The sequence below is a fragment of the Culex quinquefasciatus genome, chromosome 3 (genome assembly GCF_015732765.1).
Source record: "Culex quinquefasciatus strain JHB chromosome 3, VPISU_Cqui_1.0_pri_paternal, whole genome shotgun sequence".
In the NCBI taxonomy this organism is placed as follows: domain Eukaryota; kingdom Metazoa; phylum Arthropoda; class Insecta; order Diptera; family Culicidae; genus Culex; species Culex quinquefasciatus.
Genome location: NC_051863.1, coordinates 153,929,752 through 153,955,132, shown reverse-complemented (window position 1 = coordinate 153,955,132; position 25,381 = coordinate 153,929,752). Strand labels below are relative to the sequence as shown.

The 25,381-nt window shown below is 39.3% G+C and overlaps 1 protein-coding gene across 1 annotated transcript in view; it reads right to left on the bottom strand.

Moving 5' to 3' along the window:
* Positions 1-25,381, bottom strand: part of LOC6053538 (protein encore) — a 122,126-nt gene that overhangs the window by 4,982 nt on the left and 91,763 nt on the right. Inside the window, 12 exon segments of the mRNA XM_038266275.1 lie at positions 3,548-3,641; positions 3,703-4,623; positions 4,625-5,095; positions 5,098-5,456; positions 11,895-12,318; positions 12,385-12,807; positions 12,868-12,995; positions 13,064-13,395; positions 13,461-13,664; positions 13,733-13,935; positions 17,006-17,113; positions 17,182-18,663. Coding sequence (XP_038122203.1) covers positions 3,548-3,641; positions 3,703-4,623; positions 4,625-5,095; positions 5,098-5,456; positions 11,895-12,318; positions 12,385-12,807; positions 12,868-12,995; positions 13,064-13,395; positions 13,461-13,664; positions 13,733-13,935; positions 17,006-17,113; positions 17,182-18,663 — 5,149 coding nt within the window.

Sequence of the window (25,381 nt, the reverse complement as noted above, 5' to 3'; positions counted from 1 at the left end):
CTGAGTCGATATGTATACATGAAGGTGGGTCTTTGAGCTTTTAATAAAAAGTTCATTTTTAGAGCAGGATTATAGCCTTACCTCAGTGAGGAAGGCAAAAACCGAGGTCTTTCCATACCAAGGCTGTATATCATAGGTACTCGCGATCTTGCTTTGCAATAGTGTGAGTGCATGACTCCGTGCCACTAAAACCAAAACAATAACAAATGAACAATGGACCGTGCCAGGAAAACCAAAAAATAAACAATGTCAGTGGCAGTGGAGTGAGAGAGTCAGAGATAACGATTTTGACAACCGCACTACTACACACTCAATCGCGAGTACCTTAGGTAGAAAGCCATGCTTCCATACTACCATAGAGTTATCTAAGCCCGATCTCACGCACACTAGCGCACCATTTGTTTTGCTGGCGGGTACAGAATTCAACCTCAATCTTTTTCGTGTACGTACACGCAATACATGCGCACGTAGATAACTCTATAGCATAGTTGACCCATCGAAAAAAAGTTGTTTTTTTTTTTTGCATTCAAATACAGCCGCCATCTTGGATTTTAAAATTCTTAATCATCTTAGAGTAGGGGAAATTCTCGTATCTTTGGCAGGTTAAGCTCTCGCTCCTAACTCCATCAAATTTGCTGATTTTCACTATTTAAACAACTAATTTTGCAAAACTTTTGGTAGAAACTTGCTTGCTCACTTCTTATTGAGCTATTTATCACTCGATTTCAGTTGAAAACGCTTTTAATTAGCTTTAATTGCATGTCAAAGTTCTGACCTGCCAACATTAGAGGCACGCTGGAATTAGATGCTGTTCCCCTAGTTTACAGGTCATACTAAAGTTCAACAATCAAAAATAAGACAGCAATTTTTTTTTTCTTGGTTCGATTAACCGAAGTGAAATTTTGCCAAGGCTTTCAAATAATCGAGTCTGGGCTGCAACAAAAAGTGATTAGAAATGATTTTAAGCGTGTTTTTCTACAATTGTACATAAAAATTTAGATAGAGTTTTACTGCCTCTGATCGCATAAATATTCCATTTGCATTTTCATCGCTTTCAAGTTATTAATGCACTGCCCCTCTAATCTAGTCCGTCCCATATGTAAAAACAGCAAGCCGAGAAAAACGCAGAACAAATTCTAGCCAAACATTTCATTAGGGCACAAAACCAAAAACCGCGATTCGAGAAAACCGTTTGCAAAAAGTGGGCAACTTGTTTCAATTCCTATTTTAAAAAGAAGCTTGACTAATGGTATTTTTACTTATGATACGATAAAACACATCATTATCCTCAACTCTGCTTGAATGCTTCCTAATTTATGTTGATTTTCGCAATAAAACTAACAATTTTAAAAAAATCTTGTTTTTGGGCCCGTTTAACTTTCCAACTGTTGTTCAAAATGGGCCCTTTCTAAATGCAATTTCGAAGAGAACTAAAAGGGCACTAAAGCGCTGTCACCCGATTGTTGTTTTGAATGATGTTTATGGGTCCTTTTGTTTAGTTAGAAAAAATAAGGAATCCAGCGGAAATTTTGATAATTGGTGAAGTTTTGTGATCGAATGGTGTAGATAAGGTATGTGAAACATAATAATTCTTCATAAATGTACTGAACAGCAGCCGCGGGACCGTATTAAATATTGTATTTCGACGAAGTTTTTTTTCTGCAGAAATCCTTGGCGAAACGTAAATCAAACTTTGTTTTGAAGTGAATTAGTGTTAAGAATGTATGAAAAATTCAGTTTATAACATAGAAAGTTCCTCAACTACGAAAAACTAACGAAAAAGAAAAGGGCACAATCGAACATTTTGTCTAGTTTGGAGTGAACATTGTTATGTGCCCTTTTGCGTTTGTGATTTTTTCAATAGGAAATTGTTTGCTATCAATCTGAATCTTGAAGGGCATGTAGAGAATGTACTAATGAATGGAATAGTGGCATAATCCCGAATGTTTACGTTTTGGTTTTGTGCCCTAATGAAATGTTTGGCTCGAATTTGTCCCGCCCATAAGGCAACGTGTTGGAAGTTACGAAAAATTAAATGTTTGATTGTTTTCTGAAATGAACTACTATATCTTATTAGTTTTTCTAAAAGCTCACACGATTTTTAACCTAACTGCATAATTGACTCAAAATTGACGAAATTACATATGGGACGGACTTGATTTGAGCGGCAGTGCAGTTTGGTTCAAAATCGGGTGCTCTTACAGAAAAGTCTAAAACATCCAGTATTTTGCCTTATAAACAAAGAGGAAATCCAGTTTTTTCGTTAAAACTTAACATGTTGTCTTATGTGTGGGACAAACTTCAATTACGTTTTTCTCAGTTTGCTCTTTTTGCATAAGGGACATTTATGCGAACATGGGTTTACTGTGACCTGTGACGTAGGTCGCGATGGCAACGTATTGCAAACTAACTAACTCTAGCTCTGGTTTGAAGTAAACTTCAAATACGATTAAACTTTGAAAATAACTTTGGAAAATTTTCACGGTGAGCTTTCAATATTTTGAAAAATAAATTACTTTTTCAAAAAATCGTACCCTCGAAAGATAAAGATTTTTAAATATTCAACGATTTCATGCCAAACCAGGAGAATCTAGATAGGGGACCATCCATAAACCACATGGACACGTTTTGAAATCCCAGACCCCTCCGCCGCTCCTCCTGGTGGACAATTTCCATACAAAACAATTATTTTTGTATGAGCCGTGGACAATCGCTGACTGGAAAAATTTTAACAAGACATGTTTAAAAAAGTTTTTTATAAAAAAAAACTAAAGGAGATATTAGACTTTGACAAACACACTTGAACTTTTTGACAGTATGCCTGCAGATGTTTGCAGGAACGTCAGCCTACACACATTTTGCTTAGTTAGCGAGTTTGAAAACTGTCAAACACGAAAAGGTGCGAGTGTGCTTGTTTGTCGCAGTCTAATACCTCCTAAAGACCTCCTAAAGACGCTGAAAACACTTGTAGATCAAATGAAAACATTGTTCACTGATTGAAAGTCTTGGGACCAAAAAACTTTAACATGAACATATTTTTTTAATTATATTTCAGGATGTTTTACGCAAAATATCCATAACTGATGATTGTCCGGAGTTTCTGTGCGAGCTTCGTCGTAGGATACGCATTCTCTAGTGAAAAAAAGAAGCGAAAAAAGAAGAAAAGCTGACGAGTTGGTCGGGTTTCGGGGGTTGAATAAAATTTTATACAAATGTCTTTAAAAAAAAAATTAAAATAAATGAAAAATGAGTTTCAGTAAATCAACTGAGCTCAAAGTACCATGCTTCCCCATCGATCTATATGAGTTCCCAGTACATTTTGCTGGAGACGCATGGTGCGTTATGTTCAATTAATGTGCCGAATACCGAATTAGGTCATTAGGTCATTCAAAGTGCAGATCGCCAAGGCCTTTGGTTTATTCGCTCTACAACCGTGTTTGGACAGATGTTTGAAAAATAACATGCGCGTAATTGTCAGTGGTTGAATCAAATTGGTCGTACTGACATAAACAAGCCGATTTTCAAGATATTGATTCTTGGTACTTACTGGGCATCACCATGTTCACGGTCGGGTAAACCCCAGCGATTGGACGAATATCGTTCGGGGGCGAGCGCCGGCTCGGCGGCAACGCCAGAGAGGGCTGAAAAAAAAAACAATAAACCATTAACAAGTTTCCAGCCAACTAGTTGCTCCGTTCTTACATGCGTGTAGTACGTCTGCCCGATCTTGACGTACGACATCCCGGCGGCCGCCGCAGCATTCAGCGGAATCAACTGCGACGCAGCAGCCGCCGCCGCCGCATGATGGTACGGATCGATCGTGGCGGCACAGGCCGCAGCAGTAATAGCCGCCGCCGCCGCCGACTGAATGGACGCGGCCGTTTGGTTTCCGGAACCGTTTCCACCGCCTCCGCCACTACCACCACCACCACCACCGTTGTTACTTCCCACGCTGCCTCCCCGCTGGCCGTGGTGATGAGAGTAGTACGGTGGCTGGGATTGACCGGGGCCTCCTCCTCCTCCTCCTCCCTGCGGGTACGAGTACGCGTGGTGACCTCCGTGGGTCGGATGGTGCTGGGACACGTGGTGGTGGTGCGGCTGGTGCTGCTCGTGCACCGACGACGACGTAATACTGTTGGGGGAATTGTTGCTCTCCGTTGAGTTTGTGCTCGGGGTGTTTCTACTGTTGACGTTGTAATTGTTAAAGTTCCGCTTCAGGTCTAGGTTTGGTGGCTTCGAGGACCGGTTGATGCGTGATTTGTCGGTGTTTGTGCCGTTGCCCGCGCCATTTCCGCTGCTGTTTGGGGTACTGTTTGGTAATGTTGGTATCAGTGGCGGCTTGGAGACACCCGTTTGACCGTCGGCCGCCCGCGGCTTGTTCGGCGGTTGGCCCAACATCAACGGACCGTTTGTATTCTGATTGTTCCCTGTATTGTTGTTGTTGTTGTTGTTGTTGCTATTGTTGCCACCGGCGTAGTTCGGATTCTTGGGACCACCCTGATAGCCTCCGTTTGGGGTCATTTGGCGGCTGTTGTTGTTTGAGTTGCCGTAGCTAAAGTAGTTGCCACTGTTGGACCGTTTGCCCTGGTAGCCACCTCCTCCGGACGAGGAACCACCACTTCCCCTTGCGATCCTCGTAGCTGTTGTGGCCGCCGTAGTGGTGATGTCCAGCAGCACCACTTCCGGCTGAGCCGCCCATTTGGGGCGCGTAACCATTAGGAAGAATTGGAGGAGTCGCGAAAAGGGGAGGATTCTTGGCCGCGGCCCCGTGTGGAGGCATCGCCAACGGTAACGGAGTGCTTGGCGTAGACTGCGGAGTGGCCGAAGTCGGCGGCTGTTGCTGCTGCGGCTGATTCGAGTAGCTATTGCTCGCGGACCCGTTGCTCGACGGAAGTGAGTCCGAATTGCCGCCCTGCGGATGATAACCGGTGCTGGTTGTGGTGGTGGCAGTGGGAAGTACCGAGTTGGCCGACGCCGGATGGCCATGGCCAGGATGGTGGTGAGGATGGTGGTGGGGAGTCATCGGGCCTGTCGCGGCAAATGGAAGCATATTCGAGTAGATGGGCTGTGGGATGGCGTAGACCGGGCCACCACCACCGCCATTCGATCCGGCAGTTGCATCGGGATGTTGGTCGTGAACGGAGAAATTGGAACCGGCGTTACCGAGGCGCTCTGGCTTTGCGATTGCGGATGTTGGTGCTGGTGCTGTTGTTGCGGTTGATGATGGTGATGGTGACTATTGTTGTGACCGCCGTGATGACCCGGAGGAGTCGTGTTCCGTTTGCCAGCATTGGAGATTGGCGTTGGAGCGGACGTGGCCATCATACCGGCGCCGTTGGTTGGTGTTTGGGACACCGGTGGAGGCATCAGCAACGGGGTGCTGCCCGCTGATGGGACCGGCGTCTGAGGAACGTAGTACGTGATTGGCTGATTCCAGTAGTTTTGGTAAGCTGCATCTGGAAGGATACCGTTTGTTTTTTTTTAATTAAGCTTTCATATTAGAGTGTCTCATTTTGAGGACATTTGGAGGCGATTTTTAATTATATTTTTGATAAAGAACTTTGTTCTAAGGGCACTGTCTACGGGTGTCAATCCAAAATTTCGCGAAGCGAAAGTGTAAAGAAATTTTGTTATCTTTCAAATGCCTATATCTTCCACCTCATTCAAGCAATCTGTATGTTCTACCCACAATTTTATACAGCTTTTCACAGCATTTCAGATTTTTGTAAAGATACATCTTTTTAACAAAACACCAAAATACACAAAATACCAAAATTCCAAAATACATATCTGCAGAGTTTCATTGCATTTGAATTTCTTTTGAAATTTTACCGAAATTCCGATCTTCTTCTTATAGAGTTATCTACGTGCACATGTATTGCGTGTACGTACAAGAAGGATTTCTAGGTTAAAATTTGTACCCGCCAGCAAAAACAAATGGTAAGCTAGTGTGCGTGACATCGGGCTTAGATAGCTTTATGGCTGCATAGAGCTATCTAAGCCTCATCTCACGCACACTAGCTTGCCATTTGTTTTTGCTGTCGGGTACAAATTTTAACCTAAAAACCCTTCGTGTACAAACACGCAATACATGCGCACGTAGATAACTCTATTCAAATGATTTCTGTAGCCACACCTACACACACGAGCAAGAAAGAGATAAGAAAAGAAATAATGAGAAGGCATGCGCAGTCGTGCTGTTTGAGTGTTGAGCTCAGCATTCATTCGTGCCAACTTTGTGTGTGTCAACTGCACTATGGGCCATCTCCATACAAACAGGCGGCCAAATTACTTTTTTGCTTTTTAAATGTTTTTTCATACAAATTTGGGCAATTGTATGGTATTGAAATGATATACGTCGATTTTTATGACTTTTCAATATTTTTCAATAGTTGATTGTTTATAATAAATAGTCTTTTCATAAATTTGCAAGTACAACAGAATTGCGTATATATTGTATTGCAAGTTTATATTATTAAATTATGGATAAGCTAATACATACTCACTTTAAGGACACAACCCCTACCTCCTCTTTCTTTCACCCCCTCCAACAAAATTTTGTTAAGCGTAATAAATTCATTTTAAGTCAAATATTTATTAGGGGGAGAGGGGGTAATATGCACCCCCTAAGGGAAAACTGTGATTTCTCAGCCATTACAGCATTACTGTGGAAGAATTTTGTTCGATGTTCTAAACCAACTATTATTCTTCGTCATCTAGGTGAAAAAAGTCTTTAAAAACCTCAAAATTGTTCGAAAACATCAAATTTCTAAAAACATTTCTGATTCATTTCAAACAACCATGCGGGGCAATATGCACCGCAACATTGGGGCAAAATGCACTACAACAACGGGGCAAAATGCACCAAAACATGGGGCAAAATGCACGGGGTAAAAGTAGTTTTCACTAGTCACCACTAGATGACACCGCTGTTTTTACCAAGGAGCTTCACAGCGGTGCATTTTGCCCCGACTACGCTTTTTGTAGAAAATTTACTTAAAAATGCATTTTTTGATGTTGTTGGACTCATCTGTCTATAGAATAATGAAGATTATGGCTAAAACTATCTACCTCAAAACTTACAATATCAATAAATGCTTTTTATTTTGCCCAAAAATCATAATGAAAGTTCAATGAAAATTAGATGAAAACACAACATTTTAATTTTTTGCAAATAACTTAAGCTGATTTTATACTACGAAGCTCAAATTTTTCCAGCATGGTTTAGCAATAATAAGCTTCCAATTTCTATGAATTTTTCCCGAACAATTCTTCCAAATTCCGAGAAAAGCAGGGGGTGCATTTTGCCCCGGGGGTGCATATTACCCCCTCTCCCCCTATTTACTGCTGTGTGTTTCTTTTTGTGAGTCCATGCATTATAACTTGAGACCACCCTCCCCCTCCTTACGGGCATAAATTGCGAAAATTTCAATTGTTAAATCAAAAAACAGAAAAATCAATTTTATTCAAAATATTAATTATGAACTAAAACGATAAAATACAAACCATATTCTTAAAATTCATTTGATTATAGAGTTTGTGACAGCTTCAGGATATTTTAAAGGTATTTTTTATGATGTTTTGTACTAACCAACATAGAACTTAAATGTGGATCAGTTTCATGGATTGATCGCAGAAATTCATCATGCTAAGTCAACATTTTGCTGAATACTTTTTCCGGTATCAAACTGAGATTCTCAAGTTTCGCTTGAGAAACTTCGGTACGAATACCTTATTTTGACTAAGGTACTCAATTTTAAATGTAGGCAACAGAAAATTCCAATAAAGTCATTTTGAACTTCTTGAAAACAGGTAGAATTGATTTTTGAAGCGACGATGCCCACGAAGTAGGTAGCAAAGCAAGTAAAATAAACGGGCGCATATGTAGATTGCAGCAAATTTTGATAAAACGTAAATGTTCAAAATGGCATATCTCCGAAAACGCAAAAAATCGCAGGCTGGAAATTTCAGCAATGTTAGATTATAATCCAATCTTTCAAGTGATCTTAGTTTCATGTTTAGCATCGGTTAGCAAAAAAAGTACTCGATTAACAAACACAAAAAAATATGATTTGTCAAAAAAATGCTCCAGTTATTCGATGAAAACTTCAGTTTTTGGTTTGGAAACAACATTTTACCTATTAATAGTTTCAAAGCTTATCTCATTACCTTTCCAACGATGTATATTTGTCCTAATAAAACATTTAAAATGGCTAAGCTATGTTAAAATTAAACAATCAGCCTTTTTTACGAAAAACGCTAGTTTTTTACTCCATTTTTTGACTTTCAGCTTGCGTATCTCCGTAATGAACAAACTTAGAGCTTTGAAAATTTGGATTTTTCTTAGTTAGAATGTTTACTTTCGAGAAAAAAATACCAAAAAATATTTGGAGAAGGTCACTTTTTTGAAACTTGGCCACCCAATGTACCATAGTGAACTGTAGGGCGTCCAATTTTCCCGGGTTTTGAATTTCCCGGGAAACGGGAAACATATTTTTGAAATCCCGGGAATTCCCGGGATCCCGGGATTTTTTTAAACAGTCATAGAATCTATATTTGGTGGGTCTCGTGGCGCAGGGGTAGCGGCTTCGGCTGCCGATCCCGATGATGCTATGAGACGCGGGTTCGATTCCCGCCTTATCCACTGAGCTTCTATCGGATGGTGAAGTAAAACGTCGGTCCCGGTTTCTCCTGTCTCGTCAGAGGCGCTGGAGCAGAAATCCCACGTTAGAGGAAGGCCATGCCCCGGGGGGCGTAGTGCCAATAGTTTCGTTTTTAGAATCTATATTTCCATTATATTTGTTATGTTTTCAAACTTAAAATCATAGAATCAGCTCAATTGGGTCCTAAAATGAAGCTTAGATGGCTGATATTATTGTTTACAGCGATAAAGCTTATTTTTCTGAGTACAATAACCCTTTGTACGACCACAAAGAGTTTAAAATGGATATTTAAATCAATTTTGAAAAATTCATCTCGCGGTCCTTCTTGACAGAAAAGCTCCTACTTGACAGCTCGTTCCAAGGGAACCACAGTTGATCCATCGAAAAAATGTTGTCTTGTCAAAAAAAAAAAAAAATTTGCCATAAAATGAAAAAAAGTGATCAGAAATGGTTTTTAATCGTGTTTTTAACCGTTGTACATAAAAAAATGACATAGGGTTTTAGTACCCAATTATATTAATTGGTGATAATCTACACTTCAATCTAAACATAGACGACAGCTTTTAAATAGCTTAAGGGGTTACATAAATGTAAATCGGCATAAATGTCAGAGGTTGGTATGAGAACACATTTAAACTTTTTTAAATCTATTTTCAAGACATTAAAATATATATTTTCATCTATCAACAAAATAAAATTAAAAACTGTTGGTTGTACTATTGCCAAGATATAACAATTTGAAGTTGGCAGTTTCAAAAAAATGGGTGCCACGATATCTCAACACTGCTTTGACCAAATCGGCTCATAATTTTGGTGAACACTCGTTAAACTTGTTCCGTGTGCCTGACGAAGACCGATATTCAAAAAAGTTTATTTTTAAATAAGATAAAAATATTTTTATGTTTTTCATATAAAAGCTAGAGAGCTTTTGATTCTTGCATTTTTCAAATATGCAAAATTCAAAAATCAGGCATCGTCATGTAGGGGAAGGTGGGGCAAGACGACCATATGGGGCAAGAGGAACAATCGCTCGTACGGCCGTAATTTTTACAATATTGATTATTTCCAGTATGAAGAATTGTTGCTAGCATTGCAATCAACTGATTCTACTAACACATAACTACCAAACCGACGTAAACGCCACGGGACATAAGATTTAATGAAGTTTTTTCAAAACCTTTGTTTTCTTATAATATTTGGAAAGTACAAAATAAGGCTTAGGGTTCGTTTTAAGGCTCATTTTATCAAACTGCTATTTTCCTAGATCAGTAGTGTCCCTACTAATGATTTCCACCTATTTTAAAGTATGATTTAACTTTTGGTTATTTTTGTTGAGAGCTTTTAAAAATCTTGTTTAGGTGGGGCAAGTGTACCATATGGATTTTTAGTATGGAAAAAATACGAATCGCTGCAACAACATATTTTATTGAGAAATAAATACATAACAGTATTTAAAAACTGATAAACAATTGTAAAAAAATTGTCCATGCAAAATACAGTGATATTATGAAAATTTCCTTTTTTTCATCAAAGCAATAATTTTTTTTCGTGAAAATGATCTAATTTTAAGCAAAATATTATTATTTGATCTAAAAATGAAAGAAACGTTTCAAATACATTCTAATCTGATGTATCCAAGTGATAACAGTTTAATTGTTAGCAAATTAACATGTTGTTTCATGCATTGTTCCTCTTGCCCCAACGGGTTGTTCATCTTGCCCCACTAGTTGAGTAGAACTTACGGAAAATCAAAATTTTTAAAATCAATTTTTTACATTAAAAAACATGATTTTTTAAAAACTCATTCTATCAAAGTCTTAGTCAAGACCTGGAATAAGATGATTATTAAAGAATCCGACAGATTTTTAACGTTTTTGATGGGTTTTAACGAGCATTTCCTTAGCTTGTTACACTTGCCCCACTTCCCCCTACACGAGAAGTCTTGTGAGTCTTCTCCCCAATTTTAGCCAATTTGGTCGATCCTATCTTGAGAAAAAAATGTTCACAAAGTTTGACAGTTTGCTTTGCGCATGGCAAAATTTTGTGCTTAAATCGTCTCTTATTCAGTTTAATAATGAAATATCTTCATGAAACTTTCAGGAGTGATCATCTTTCAAGGGGATTTAATAAATTTAGTTTTTTATTCTGCTTTGGCCAATTGGGGAAAACCAGGACTTCAGTCTGAATAGGTTAATATATTCTATCCAATTTTTAAAATTATTAATATTCAAAATGTAATAACCAGTCTTTTAATATTATTTCAAGCACTAGGAATTTTGTGAATCTGTGAACTCAAATTTCAACAATTTTCACTAGTAAGCCAAATTAATGCTGATATATGCCGAATAAAATTTTTAATTCTTTTAAATTCTTATCGATTATTATGTATTCAACTTTTAATGTACTTCTACAAAAAATATATTTCCGGGCTAAAATATGATTTTATTTTCAACTTCGGAAATTCCCGGGACAAATTATAAAAAAATCCCGGGATTCGGGAATTCCCGGTTTTTGGAAAAATCCCGGAATTTTTATCCCGGGAATTCCCGGGATGGACGCACTAGTCAACTGACGGTTTTCCGTGCTCTGTCAAATTTCAGGCAATCTCGGTCAGAGAACGATCATTTCTCAAGTTCTGCTTAGTTCAACATCAATAGAGTTATCTAAGCCCGAGCTCACGCACACTAGCACCCCATTTGTTTTGCTGGTGGGTACAAAATTTAACCTCAATCTTTTTCGTGTACGTACACGCAATACATGCGCACGTAGATAACTCTATATAAGGCTTTCTAGTCCGAAATTTACCAACACATTCAAAGTATGTTTACATGACAGCTGGACGTTTGTTTGCATCAGGTTTCCTATCTCTTTCTAGCCAAAAATTTTTGTCAGGCGACTTCTAGCTGGTTTTTTTTGACTGGCCGCCCGATATGTCAGCCAACATACTTTGCAGGGCTGTGACAGCTCGAGTTCGTTCATTGTTTGCATCAGAACACTGTGACGAGAAGTTCGTCATTTTTGGGTTAAATTATATTTTTTTCACTGGGCCTAGAAAGCCTTCATAAGGACTTTTATGTAAAATTGTCCGAGGAAAATTGACAATTAAAAAAAAAAGTCCTGTTTCACTCACTGCGAAAACTCAGCCTGTTTGCATATTTTTTAGACAGCTAAATTTCCTCGACATGACCTCAAAATGCAACATCCTACCGCGTATTGATCTTAAGTACTCACTGTTGAACGGGTACCCAATCCCGATCGGATACCCAATCGGGTACTGCTGCAACGGTGCTGCAGCCGCTGCTGCTGCTGCGGCCGCCGCCGCCGCCTGTGACGCTCCGGCCGCCGAAAACTGGTCCGCTGGCGAGTACATGAGCGTACCGGCCGGATGGTTCTGGTACAGCGGAGCTCCACCGTAAGCGGCCGCTGCCGCCGCCGCCGCCGCCGTCGGTGCGTACGCAATCGGTAATACTGTTGAGGCCCCACCCGCCGTAGCGCCGTGGGCCGACGCCGCCGTCGGATACAGCGTCGCTCCGGCCATGTTCGGGTCGCGCTGCTGGTCGTACACGGGCACAAAGTAGCCGGACATCTCCGGGTCCATCGCCGTCGGATATGTATAGACGAGGGGTGAAGGTACAGCGTAGATGGTGCCGTCCGGCTGTAATTTGAGCGGGGAGTGATGTTTTTTTGGGGGTTTTGTGGGTGTGACGATGTGGTGACTTACCGCCGTCTGATATGTGGTGGACATTCCGGGAGCGCCGGTCGCGGTGGCGTACACGGTGGTTGAACCCGGCGTGCCGTTTTCGTAGTTGATCGTGTAGCAGCCGCTGTTGGGCGTGGCCGAGTTGGAGTAGCTGACTAGAGGAACTGCTTGGGTTTGGTGCTGGTGCTGGTGCACCACGCTGTTGTTCATCTTGGCGTGGTGATGCTGCTGGTTCTGGTGGTGGTGGTGGCTCAAGGCGTCGTCTTTTTTGTCCGTCGCCTGGGACGAGGTGTCGCTGCCTTCGCCTTCGTTGGCGCCCTCGTCTTCTGGTAGCAGCTTGCTGTCGTTTACGGGCACCACCGCCATCATCAGGGCCTGGCCCGATTCGGCGTCGTTGATCACAGGGGTTACGGCCAGAGAGCCGTGGTCGTCGTTGAGTTGAATCTGGTGGGATGAAGATTTGACGAGCGTGTTCAGAAGGAGGACAGAGTTCCACAAACTTACCTCGTTCAGCTCCAGTGGCTGCAATTCGCTGGCCTGCAGCATAGGACTAGTGGCTTGATGCTTCTGAAGCTTCAATGTGCTCAATTCATTGGTGGTCTGGGAGAGTTCCTCGCAGAGACTAGAACTTTCTGCAAAACAAAACAAACACAAACTCTTGAACAACCATCAACCATCACAAGAGAGATCCACAACGCACCGTCAACGCTGTCGTGACTATCTTTGGTGCAAATCTTAACCGTTGTCGCCGTGCTGCCTCCGGTGTCGTAGCAGTACTCGCTGCCGATCTCCTCCGCGATGGTCGTCGTCGTGGTCGTCGAGGGGTTGTTGGTCTGTTGACCGCAGTCATTCTTACCACCGCCGAGCGGCAGATCGATCGAGCTCTCCAGCGAGCTGCTGCTATTGAGGGAGGCGTTCCGATTGCTGAAGGACTTTTGCTTCTCGAACTTTTTCTTCTGCACTCGGGAGATCGTTGTGCCCGGGAGGTTTGTCGTTGACGGCAGGTTCGACGGATCAAAGTGGTAGATTGAACTGTGGGAGAGATAAACAAAAAATCTAGAATCTACTCAAAACCCCCGAAACCACCGATTCCTCACCCGTCCTGGTTGACGATCGGTTGCAGCGTCTGCGGATCGATCAACACACTGCCCTTCGGTACGCTGGCCATGTCCGTGACGGCCCACACGACGCCACAGGTGGCCGATGGCGACTGGATGCACGGCTCGGGCGTGTGGTCACCGCTGCCGTACCCAGTTGGCGAGGGCGTCACCGAGTCCGAGCGGATCGATTGCGTCTTGTAGCTGAAAGTAAAGTACGATCTAAGGAGTGGTGTGATTCCGTGCGGCCGAGTCCCGCGATGTGGACTTACCCGCTGCTCGACGGGGACAACCGCCACGGAGTGTTGGTGCTGGCGTTGGAGTCCTGCTTGGTGAAGAGTCGCGCACTGGCGCTCTTGGTGGACGTGATTGAGTCACCGCGAAGCAGCGGTGCGTTCTGGGCGGAACCTCCGTAGCCGCCGAAGCTGTGCGACTTGGACACGCACGGTCGCTCGTCCGAGCGGCCCTCGATTGACTGTAGTTGGGGGAAAGAGGAAAGACGGGTGGAATTTAAACTAACAGGGAACTGATTTTTGTAAACTTTGTTTTTACCATTTTTTTTAAGAATTCCAAAAACTGAAGCGAATTGAGACTTCTAACCAACTTCTAACAACAAAACAATAAATATAACCAAATTTAGAGTTATTTAAACACCTAAACAATAGAATATTGTCTATTCTAGAGTACCGTAAACCGGGGTGACTTTGATAGAATTTCAAATAGTTTTTAGCATATTTTCCAACAGGTAAGGTTTTTCTCAAGATTGTTATTTTTAAAACATGTACTGGGGTAGACTACACAAAGTCCATGCACTATTTCGGAATAAAAGTTTTTTCAATAATGTTTAAAAAAATAGTTACGTTAAGAATTCTTAGTTTTAATTCCGGGGTGACTTTGATAGTCATAGTTTTTCTTGTTAAAATCTTATTTAAGATGTTCAAACTTTATTTGTACCCTAAATGTACCATCACTAAAGTAGCTGATATAGTTTTTAAGAAAAAAAAACAATGTTTATATTTAGTTAACTAAGTGTATAAGCTTTTAAGCAAAATACATATAAATTTAAAGTAATATTATTAAAAAGTCGAAATTTCGCCTAAAATTTGTTAAAACTGGTTTTGTTTATAAAATTATCGATTTATTTTGCATTTTTTACAGAATTTGAAGGACGAATCACAAGTTTTCACATTTTAGATGAAATTTATTTAACTGAAATTGCTTATAAATTTGGAGATTTTTTTAAATGGTGTTTCAAAAACACATATTATTTATTATTTACAAATTTATTTAACCTTCTCCTAGTGGAAAATTGTCCAAAGAATCCGAAAATGCATTCCGTTTTCCGATTAAAAATCATGTTCATTGAGAAAATCATGACACTTTGAGAAGTTTAAAATAATGACTTTCATCAACATTTTCTTAGCTATAGTTAACTAACTATTTAAACTTGTTAAAATTTTATGAAAAGTTCTTCTTGAGATACTTTGAACACTTCTCTACCACGGTCAGTATGTTTCTAAACCATTCCTTATGTATTTTAATTGTACTTTTCATTTTGCGGAAAAATCGCAAACCTATCAAAGTCACCCCGTTTTACGGTACTTTTTCAAAACAAACAAATGCGCCATGGGTTCCCCATATATGTACATAGGACTTTTTGAAAAAGAAGGCGAGTATTGTACAATGCACTAAGTGATTTGTTTGCTTTTTTTGACAACCTCCGCAACGTCAAACTATACAAACTCGTTGCCAGGTCGTTGTACAGGTTTGAAATTTTCAGAGGATGCCGAAAAGTTTGGTTGTGTGACTGTTTGCAAGTTTAATAGTAATAGTAATTTTATTTGGCAAAGTAAAAAAAAAATTGTAAAAAAAATCAAATAATTTTAATTTTTTTATTTGAATACGACTGAAAATTACAAATTAAATAAACCAGAGAGAAAAACAATAAAAAAATAATGCTATTTCTGGTAAAAAAATAATAAATTAAAAAAAAAAGAAAAAAAATCAAAAGTACAATTTTTCAAAAAAATTATGTATAGCGGTAAATAAACCGTTTCTGATATTTTTTTTATTTTGATGCAAAAAAATAAATTGACAAAACATTTTTTTCGATGGATCAACTATGGTCCCCTAGGAGCGAGCTGTCAAGTTAATTTTTAAAAAATGAACTAAAAATCCCAATTGGGTCCTAACATTAAGCTTCAATTTGTGATATTATTGTTCACAACAATAAAGCTTATTTTTTGAGTACAATGACGTTTTCAACGACCACAAAAGATTTAAAATGAATTATCAATTCAATTTAAAAAAAATTACTTCGCGACCCTACTTGGCAGAAAAGGCCCTTCTTGACAGCTCGTTCCAAGGGGACCATCCATCAAAAAAAAATTTAAGAATTTAAGAATTTAAGAATTTAAGAATTTAAGAATTTAAGAAGTTAAGAATTTAAGAATTTAAGAATTTAAGAATTTAAGAATTTAAGAATTTAAGAATTTAAGAATTTAAGAATTTAAGAATTTAAGAATTTAAGAATTTAAGAATTTAAGAATTCAAGAATTTAAGAATTTAAGAATTTAAGAATTTAAGAATTTAAGAATTTAAGAATTTAAGAATTTAAGAATTTAAGAATTTAAGAATTTAAGAATTTAAGAATTTAAGAATTTAAGAATTTAAGAATTTAAGAATTTAAGAATTTAAGAATTTAAGAATTTAAGAATTTAAGAATTTAAGAATTTAAGAATTTAAGAATTTAAGAATTTAAGAATTTAAGAATTTAAGAATTTACGTGTCTTTTTTCACAATAAATAATTTCTAATAATTCAAATCATTCCTCAACGCTTGCAGTTCTAGCGGCAGTACTATTACAGTCGACTCTCTGGCTGTCGATCTTCTCGATATCAATATTGCTCCAAGTACCGATGAATTCTTCAGTCCCTTCAAACTGCATACTTCGATTGTCTTTATTCCTCGATATTTTCTCTTGCTTGAAGGATCTCTTCCTCGACGGTCCCTTGGATTCAATTTGCTTTAAACATCTATTTCGGTTGTCAATAATTTCACTTTCTCATGGCTTGCGTAGACATTTTTCTTTGAAAAAACGAAGCTTTGAAGGGAGTTTGACATTTCTTTGTTTTTGTTTGCTGGACGTTGCCATGATTTTCTCCCATAGCTGGTTAGCAAGAAAAAACTAATTTCAATCGAGTCTTCATTTTGCAGCGTTCTGTAAACTGATGCTTCTCTTCCTCGACGGTCCCTTGGATATTGACTACCAGAGTGTCGACTGTATCCAGGTTTTTAAACGAAAATGGCGTTCGAATGATGAACGCCCGAAATGTCAAAATCACGCGGTGATACCAACATTACGAAAAAAAAGTGTACCATGGCAGGACAGCCACATTTTTTTTCTAATGTTGGTGCTACTGAGCGATTTTGACATTTCAGACGTTCACCATTTCGAACGCCATTTTCGCTTAAAAACCTGGATACACAAAAGTTTATATTTCCCATAGTTTTATAGCCGGCCTCATTAGAATTGCCAAACTTACCACCGATTGCACCTTCAGCAGTCGATTGTTCTGCAGCTTGGGCCGACCGTTCATCGGTTCTGCGTGGTCCGCGGACAGCCACTGCCATTGCTCCTCCGAGCCTCCGTCCTTTAATTAAATTCAAAAAGGGGGTTAATTTATTTGAGCTTTTTTTTTCTCAAAAACAGTCAACTTACATCCCGATGCTTAAAGATCCGCCGCTTGGACTTTTCGTACTCCTCCTCGCGCTCCTCGAAGCTTTTCGCCTTCCGGTCGAGCACGCCGCGCTGGTCCGGACAGTGCAGCAGCCCGTACCGGTACTCGTCGAAGCTGTGCGTGTCCCGCTTCAGGATGGACTTGCGCGGTTCCTCCGAGAAGCTCTCGTTGATCAGCGTCTTGAAGCGAATCTCCGGTATCCGCGTGGCGGACGTCACCTCGGCGATGACGCTCTGCTGGGTCGCGTCCACGTTGTGCTCCATCCCAAAGTAGGCCGCCACGCGGTGGATCAGCATCCGGTTGTAGGAAGACATCGGCGGGAACTTGATCTGGCTGCGGCTCCGGTCCATGGCCAGTGCGAGCAGTTCCTTCTCGATCTTCATCAGCATGTTGCGGTCTTTGAAGTTTTTGTTGAGCGTTTCCTTGAAGAACTGAATCAGGTTGACGCCGCTCTGGTCGGTGAACTGGTCGCACGAGTTGTCCCGGGAGAGGTAGCTGGTGGAACCGCCGCCGCCACCGCCTCCGAGCGATCCTCCGCCACCGTCAACGCTGGACGACGATCCACCGCTCATATGTTTGAGCCGAGGTTTGTTGCCCTTGCCACCGGCCGTTGGGTTTCCTCCTCCGCCGCGTTCACCTGGACCGCCGCCACCTCCACCACCACTTCCGTTCGCACGGTGCTTCTTATTGGTATGTGTGCTGCTGTTAAGATTACTATTAGAGCTACTGTTATTTCTTATAAGGCTATCAGTAGGACTTTCACATTGTATATATCGATTTTCCTCATGTGAAAACTGTATATTAATCTGATTGTTAGAATCATTATTATTAGCACTAAAATTAACCTCACGTAGATTACGATTCTCGTTATCACAATAGTTATTATTAGATGATACTGGCGACGATGACGACGTGTTCATGATGGTGGTGGTGGTGGAGGAGGTCCCGGTAGTGGCACCGGAACCAGTCATGGTATTGTTCTGGCCGTGCACAACGGACACAGTCAACCCGGGCGGTGCTTCCGGCTGCTTCGCTTCGCTCATGACCAGTTCGGAACTACCGTTCTTTGCACCAGTCTTCTCACAATCTCCCTTCACGGACCTGCCATTGCTGCCATTCTTCACGCCTCCTCCTCCGTTGGTCTGACCAAACGACGACTTGGGCGGGGTCAGCTTGGGAAAGTCTACGTCCAGCTGGCTTTTGCCACCGCGATGATCTTCGCCGTACTCATTGTTGTTGTTGTTGTTGTTGCTGCTGTTGAACAGTCGAGCTTCTGCGGGCGATCCTGGCGAGTTGTTATTGCTGTTGCTGGGCGGCGACGATGACGAGATCAGCCCGGGTTCGGCGTTGTTGTGCTGCTGATCGCTGGCTGCTGGCGATCGGGGTGTGGGCGTCCGGGGAGGGGACGTTGACTCACGCATGGCGTGACTTCGGGTTAAATGCTTGCCTTTGCCACCGAGGGTCTGCAAGAGAGGGAGAAGAAAAGCTCAGTTAAACTACTTGTTTCCGTCAATCTTTGAAAAGGGCACATCTGTCGAACTAAATAAACAGGTTTATCCCAAAATGTATCCAACCATCACCAAACAAAACAAAAAACAACAACACCCAACTGTTTTGGTGACGTCACGATCCTTCTTCATCGGGGTCGTTTTTCATCGCCATTTTCAATGTCAGACCTCGCGAGCGTTTCTCACTCCCTGGGTTAAGTCATCATCGCCGTTCCCGAGAATTACGACGACGAGTTGCGATTTCTATCTTTAGCAGCAAAACGGCGTCCAAGGTGACGACGATGATGCTGCTGCGGCCAGCTGCTGCTCCCGGTCCCAAAGGCAGAGGAACTTTGTTCCATTTGCGCAAGTTGACGTTCTGAGGACGTACTGGTTGGGGCAAGTTTAAACTATCATGCGGCTCCACTTGGCTTTAGAGGAAAAATATCTTTTGGTGGAGACGTGTGGTGCTTTAGAACGAGGCCAAGTTTTCGCAATTTTTTAATGCCACAACAACTAGCTAGCTTGTAAATTTTATAGGTTAGGCTGCAAAAGTCAGTTTTGTTTACAGCAATTGCTCGAGTAACCTTCAAGTGTTGCTTGCAAAGGAGGGAGTGAATCACCCTTTCCAAGCTGACTGAAAAAGTAGGAAAAGCGAGTTGTTTTTAATGTTTTCATTGGATTAGTAATGAAATTCATTTGATTAGTTAATAAAATAAACAACAACAATTGATTAGTTTTTTTTAAATTTTATGTAATTTCTTAATTGGTATAAACGGCATTATTTTTCAAAATATAACGACGGGTTTCTTTCAAACTGAAATTTAAACTTTGTAAGAGTGACTCGAACTGGATTTTGATTACGATTTAGGGACCATCCATAAACCACATGGACACTTTTTTGGAAAAGTCAAACCCACCCCGCTCCCATTGTGGACAATCGCCCGTAGAAAAAAAATGTATGCAGGGTGGACAATCGCTGAAAAGTTTTCCCGGGAATTTTGTGATCTTAGCCTTTCTTGATTTCCGGTAAATTACTTCGACATTTCCTGGAATTATTAACTGGATGTAATAAAGATCATAGAAAATTAATCATCAAAGTCATAGGTTCAGTTTCTATTTGGTATTATAATTATTTGTGTGGGTTCTGCTTGATGATTTTCAAAAGAATTGATTTGAAGAAAAATGTACATATTTATACAAAAATATAAAAACAAGCATAAGCATTAGCATTAAGAGTGGTTTGTGGCGCAAACAGTGTCCAGGGTAATTCTGGAAACACAATGTCCATCCTGGATCTGGGTCAGTTTGGGAAAGTCCAGCTTTTTTCAGGTGTTTTGGATTTCTGGAACCAGTTCATGTATGAGCAATTCCATGTCAAATAGGGAATCGGTTGTTCCCGACCCTCTCCGATTTCAATGAAACTTTGTAGACATGTTATCCTAGGCCTATAAAAGCCATTTTTGTGTATATGGGGCCAGTTACACTCGATAATGACATTTGAGAAGGGCGTAAGTGTTTTAAATATTTTTGTATTTCGTAATTTAAATATTGTTGTATCTCGAAGCCGCTGCATCGTATCAAAAAGTGGTCAAAGACAAACTTGTAGGAAATTTGACGGGCTTTCCGAAAAAAATACACTGAATGAAAAAAGCACTCCACTTTTATGAGATTGATTGATTTTTAAGTTTAATAGTCAAATTTAAAGTGAGCCCACGATTTTTTTTCGATCAAAATTTTTGTGAAAATTGCCTAAGATGTTACTAAAAGACTCACGAAAAATGCAGGATGGAGCAGCTCACCTTAAAAAATACAAAAATCATTTACTGAAACTGTTTTTTTCAAAAGTGCTCTAAACGTCAAAATTTGCAAAGCCGAACACGAGAGTCGATTCTCCAGACAATTTTACATAAAAGTCACCATATTGACCATTGTCCTAAGTCAAATCCTTGTGAAGTTACAGCGGTTTTAAAAATAAAAATGTTGAAAAAATAGGTTTTTTGATGGTTTTTGGCAATTTCTGTATGACAGACTTGATTTTTCAGTCTCATAAATATTTTTACCGGAAAGCTCGTCCAATTTCCTATAATTGTGTCTTTGACCACATTTCAATTGGATGCATGGGCTTGCAGATATAAGCTAATTTACTATCCAGGTTACTACACTACACTGAACAAAATATTATGTTTTCAGTTATGAGCAATGTAATTAGCTAAGCTATTAGCACCCATTAGCAGTGTTGAAAAGTTCAACTATTCAGCACCCATTACAGTGCTGAAAAGTAGAACTTCCCAGCACTGGTATCGAAAGGTATTAATTTTTCATTCTGTTATTTTTAGTAGGGAAAAGTAGGCAGGTTCGTTTTTTTTCCAGAAGGACAGGAAAAGTTGACAGTGTCACAGCGGAATTGCAAAATAGTAGTTTATGCAACAAGTAGCAAAAAGAGGATTTTTTCAGCACGAGTCGTACATTTATCCAACGAGGTTCACCGAGTTGGATAAATACGAAGAGTGCTGATAAAATCAAGTTTTGCAACGAGTTCCATACAACATTTTTTGCAATTCCAAAAAACACACACTGAGTGAAATTTTATGTCAAATTTTCATGTATTTTGTCAATAAATCGTTTAAATAATTTTTTTTTGAAAAGTAGTACTTTTCGAAAAAAGTGCTGAAAAGTTCAACTTTTCAGCACCCATTTGAGTGCTGAAAAGTAGAACTTTTCAGCATTTATTTTGAAAAGTATTGCTATTCGATTCTGTTATTTATGGTACAGAAAAGTAGGCTATTTCGTCGTTCAAGAATGACAGGAAAAGTAAATAGTTTCACGACGGAATTGCAAAAAGAATATTATTCAACTCTACAATAAAAGACAACGAGAAAAGTTTAAACTTTGTAATTTTTAAATCATTGTAAAATTGATTTAAACAACGATGAGCAAGCTGCATTTAATGAGAAATTATTTTTTTTTAAATTTTGATTATGAATTATGAATTTTTAGAATAAAATTTGAAAAGCAATGTTTTATTATTTTGTGGAATTATCACTTAATGAAAAAACTGATATTTATATAATTTTGCCTACACTTTATTTAAGTACTCAAATTTTCTTATTGAAAAATTTTATTACACCTTTTTTACTGATTCTACTTTTCATGAAATTGACGTTTAGGATGTGCTTCGTTTTTGAGTTATTTTAGCAAATCCTATTTCTAAAATCATTATAAAATTGAAATAGCTGAAACAATTTCGTCCCGCCCGTGTGGATCAATCGGACCGCGCACTGGACTCACAATTCAGAGGTCGCCGGTTCGAATCCCGTGGCGGGCGCTCTAAAATTCTTTGTGTAAATATGGGTATTCGGCGCCGTCGCTCCGTGCCATACTTTCATACACTTAGGAGCCCAGGGCGGCGAAGTCCTTGTAGATAAAAAGGAAGACACTAGTGGTTGGTACTAGCAATGGTGGCCGACAGCTATAAAGTCAACTTCGTTTTTTTTCGAAACATGAATGACACTGACGTTTTTTTTTTAAATTGCCTAAATAAAACTAATATAACTATTTTTAAATAAGTATTTGGTGTCAGGGGGTTTATTTTGCAACTTGAACTACTGCAATTTTTTAAGACACTTTTCTGTTCATAATTAGGCTAAAACACACATTTTCTGATTCAATTTTGAGTAGTTTTCAGAGTACCGTGAAATTTTCGTGAAATTCATATGTTTTGTAATTGGCATGCCGAATTTTGTGCCGTGATAAATCACTCTCCGATATCTCCGATTCGAAGCACATCCTGTACAACGGAATCACCAACAGAACAATCAGTATAACTAAGTTACAAAATTGATTTTGTTGTCATAATTTTCAGAAAAGTAAAATGAAAACAAGTTAGCTGTATGCAAACAATTTAAATCATATACGAAGTGGCCTTAGACAAACAAAAATAAATAAATATTACAGAATTTAGTTTATGAATCTTTTTTCTAATATGTTAATATGTTGAGTTGAAGTTCAGGGTCAATATATTAAGCTGAAGGCAACGAATGCAAAATCGTAGCCAAAGTTCTGCTCATGAAATCAAAGTTAAATTATTCAAGACAAGTTTCAAAACATCAAAGCTCATTAATCTTGAACAAACACTCCACCTTTTCTTCAATAAACCCCTTTATCGATCCTTTCTCCAGCTCCACTCAAGCAACACACACCAAAAAACAACATTGCGGGGCGAAAAAAAAAATCGCTCCATTCAGTATTTCCAACGACGACGACGACGACGACGTCAAAGGTGAACGAAATCCAAATTGATCTATCCCCGTTACGGCGACGGCACCTCTGTTCCGTAATGGATTGCGCATTCTCAGCTTCGTTCCGTGCCAGAGTCCCGAACATGTGTGGCCGTGGCCAGAACCCGTGAATGAAAATAACTTTTTTCAAATATTCATAAACACATGCCCCACTGTTGTATGTGTTGTTCCTTGCGGGGGCACACGTGTTTGCCTTGTGGGGATGTTTGTATTTGCTTGTTAGGACTGTTTTTTTTTGCTCACTCTCTCTCTGTCTCTCCAACCAGCTGAGTGCACACAAGATCTGTGAATGAAAGGTGACGATGGAACAAACGGTGGGAAAACGATTGAGGAAAGCTTTAGAAACTAATCTCAATTTTGTTTTGTAGAACACCAATAGGATAAAAATTCAAAAAAGTGAAGATCACCATTATTTTTTCTATTTTTGAATTCCAAAATATACCTCTTTAAACTGGCCACCATTGAAAAAAACGGCTAGTGTCCACTTTTGGTAAAACGAGATGTTAGCACCTGGTGGTAGAAGATGTTCCAACGCATCTTCTGCAACATAAATTTTACTAAAATAGTGTTTAGATTTGGCTGCCGATGCGAAAACCAAACGGCCATTATGTCACTCTTATGGGAAATTACCTTGACGGAGATTTGGTGACAAACACTAAAACGCGTTTTTCTCGCCATAATAGCAGAATTTTCAGTTATGGGCAAAAAGGAGGTATTACACTATGCCAAACAAACAAACAAACAAATTCGTACTTTTACATGTTTGAATGTTTGCCAAACTCGCAAATAAAGCAAAATGTATGCAGGCTGATGTTTTAGCAAAACAATGCAGGTGAAAACACAAAGCAAGCTAAATGTCAAACTACCAAAAAGTGCAAGTTTCTTTGTTTGCAACAGTCTTATACCTTCTTAAGTGCTTGAAATTAAAATAGATGACATTTGAAAAAAAAGACAACATAATTTACGTCAGTTGTTGATGTTTTATGATATCTCATCACGGAATCGACCAACTCAACTCATACTTGAGGATAAAAACTTGTTGAACTCTCGTATCTGATGGAATAATATCTCCTAAAAGTTTAATTGCTAAAAAATTTAAAAAATAATCTCTGCTTTCTCATTGCCTCGGTACAAGTATGTCGCGAGAGTCCTTTACTAAAATTTCATCAAATTTTGAAAAATGCATTCTTCAGATATTGTTTGGCATAATTTGTCTGCAGTGCTTTCGAGTCATATTTTCAAATCAGGAGTGATAGAAAGTAAATCAAGTAAGACTATAATTGAAATTTAGAATTTTTACTCCAAAGTTGATCGGAAGGCACGGCATCGGGTAAATTGTGTATACATTTTTCCTTATTTGTGTGTCAATTTATAAACCAAACCGAAAAAAAATGTTGAAAATGTGATTATTTTTAGTTGAATTCGTAGATTCCTTTTATGAAAATTTTTCGCAGATTATGGCAAGATTGAATTGAAATTAGATTTTCCGAAAATAAGTGCATTTTTTAAATTTTCAAGCTTTGTCGCTAATGGATAGAGGCAACTTTGGCTTAGTTGAAAACAAGGATGATTTACCATAATCTCTAATCATCTCTTGAATTTTGTTTGAAAATGTATTTTTTCCAATTTTTTATTTGGATGAAACTGTGTGTGTACTTTTTCTGTGACCAAAGAACCCATTTTGCAACATAGGTTCGTCCAGACAGGTCTTTATACAATTTTGGTAACCGTCCATACAAAAAAAAGCTATTAAAATATTCAAAAATCTGAATATTGAGAACGATTTGGTGTCTTCGGCAAAGTTGTAAGTTTTACTTGGAACAAAAAAATGGCGCAAAATTTGAATTTTTTGATTTGTTTAAGATTAATAAAAATGCAATTCCCATGATTTCCCGTAAACAAATGTTTCCAGGGAGTACTCGAAATTCATGTGGAAATATAAATTTTCTTAACTTTTTGGAATCAATTTTTGAAAATGTAGCAAAATAACGAAATAAATACACATAAAGCTTGAGGTAACGACTTGCATCATTGCCATGATTTTTCAATAAACGATATAAATTTTGCATCGGTTACAATATTTTGACATAACTCGTTCTAGGGGAACAGCATCTAATTCCAGCGTGCCTCTAATGTTGGCAGGTCAGACCTTTGACATTTAATTAAAGCTAATTAAAATCGTTTTCAACTGAAATCGAGTGATAAATAGCTCAATAAGAAGTGAGCAAGCAAGTTTCTATCAAAAGTTTTGCAAAATTAGTTGTTTAAATAGTGAAAATCAACAAATTGGATGGAGTTAGGAGCGAGGGCTTAACCTGCCAAACATACGAGAATTTCCCCTACATTATTTTTAGGCGAGGAGAAATTCTCGTATGACTGGAAGGTTAAACACT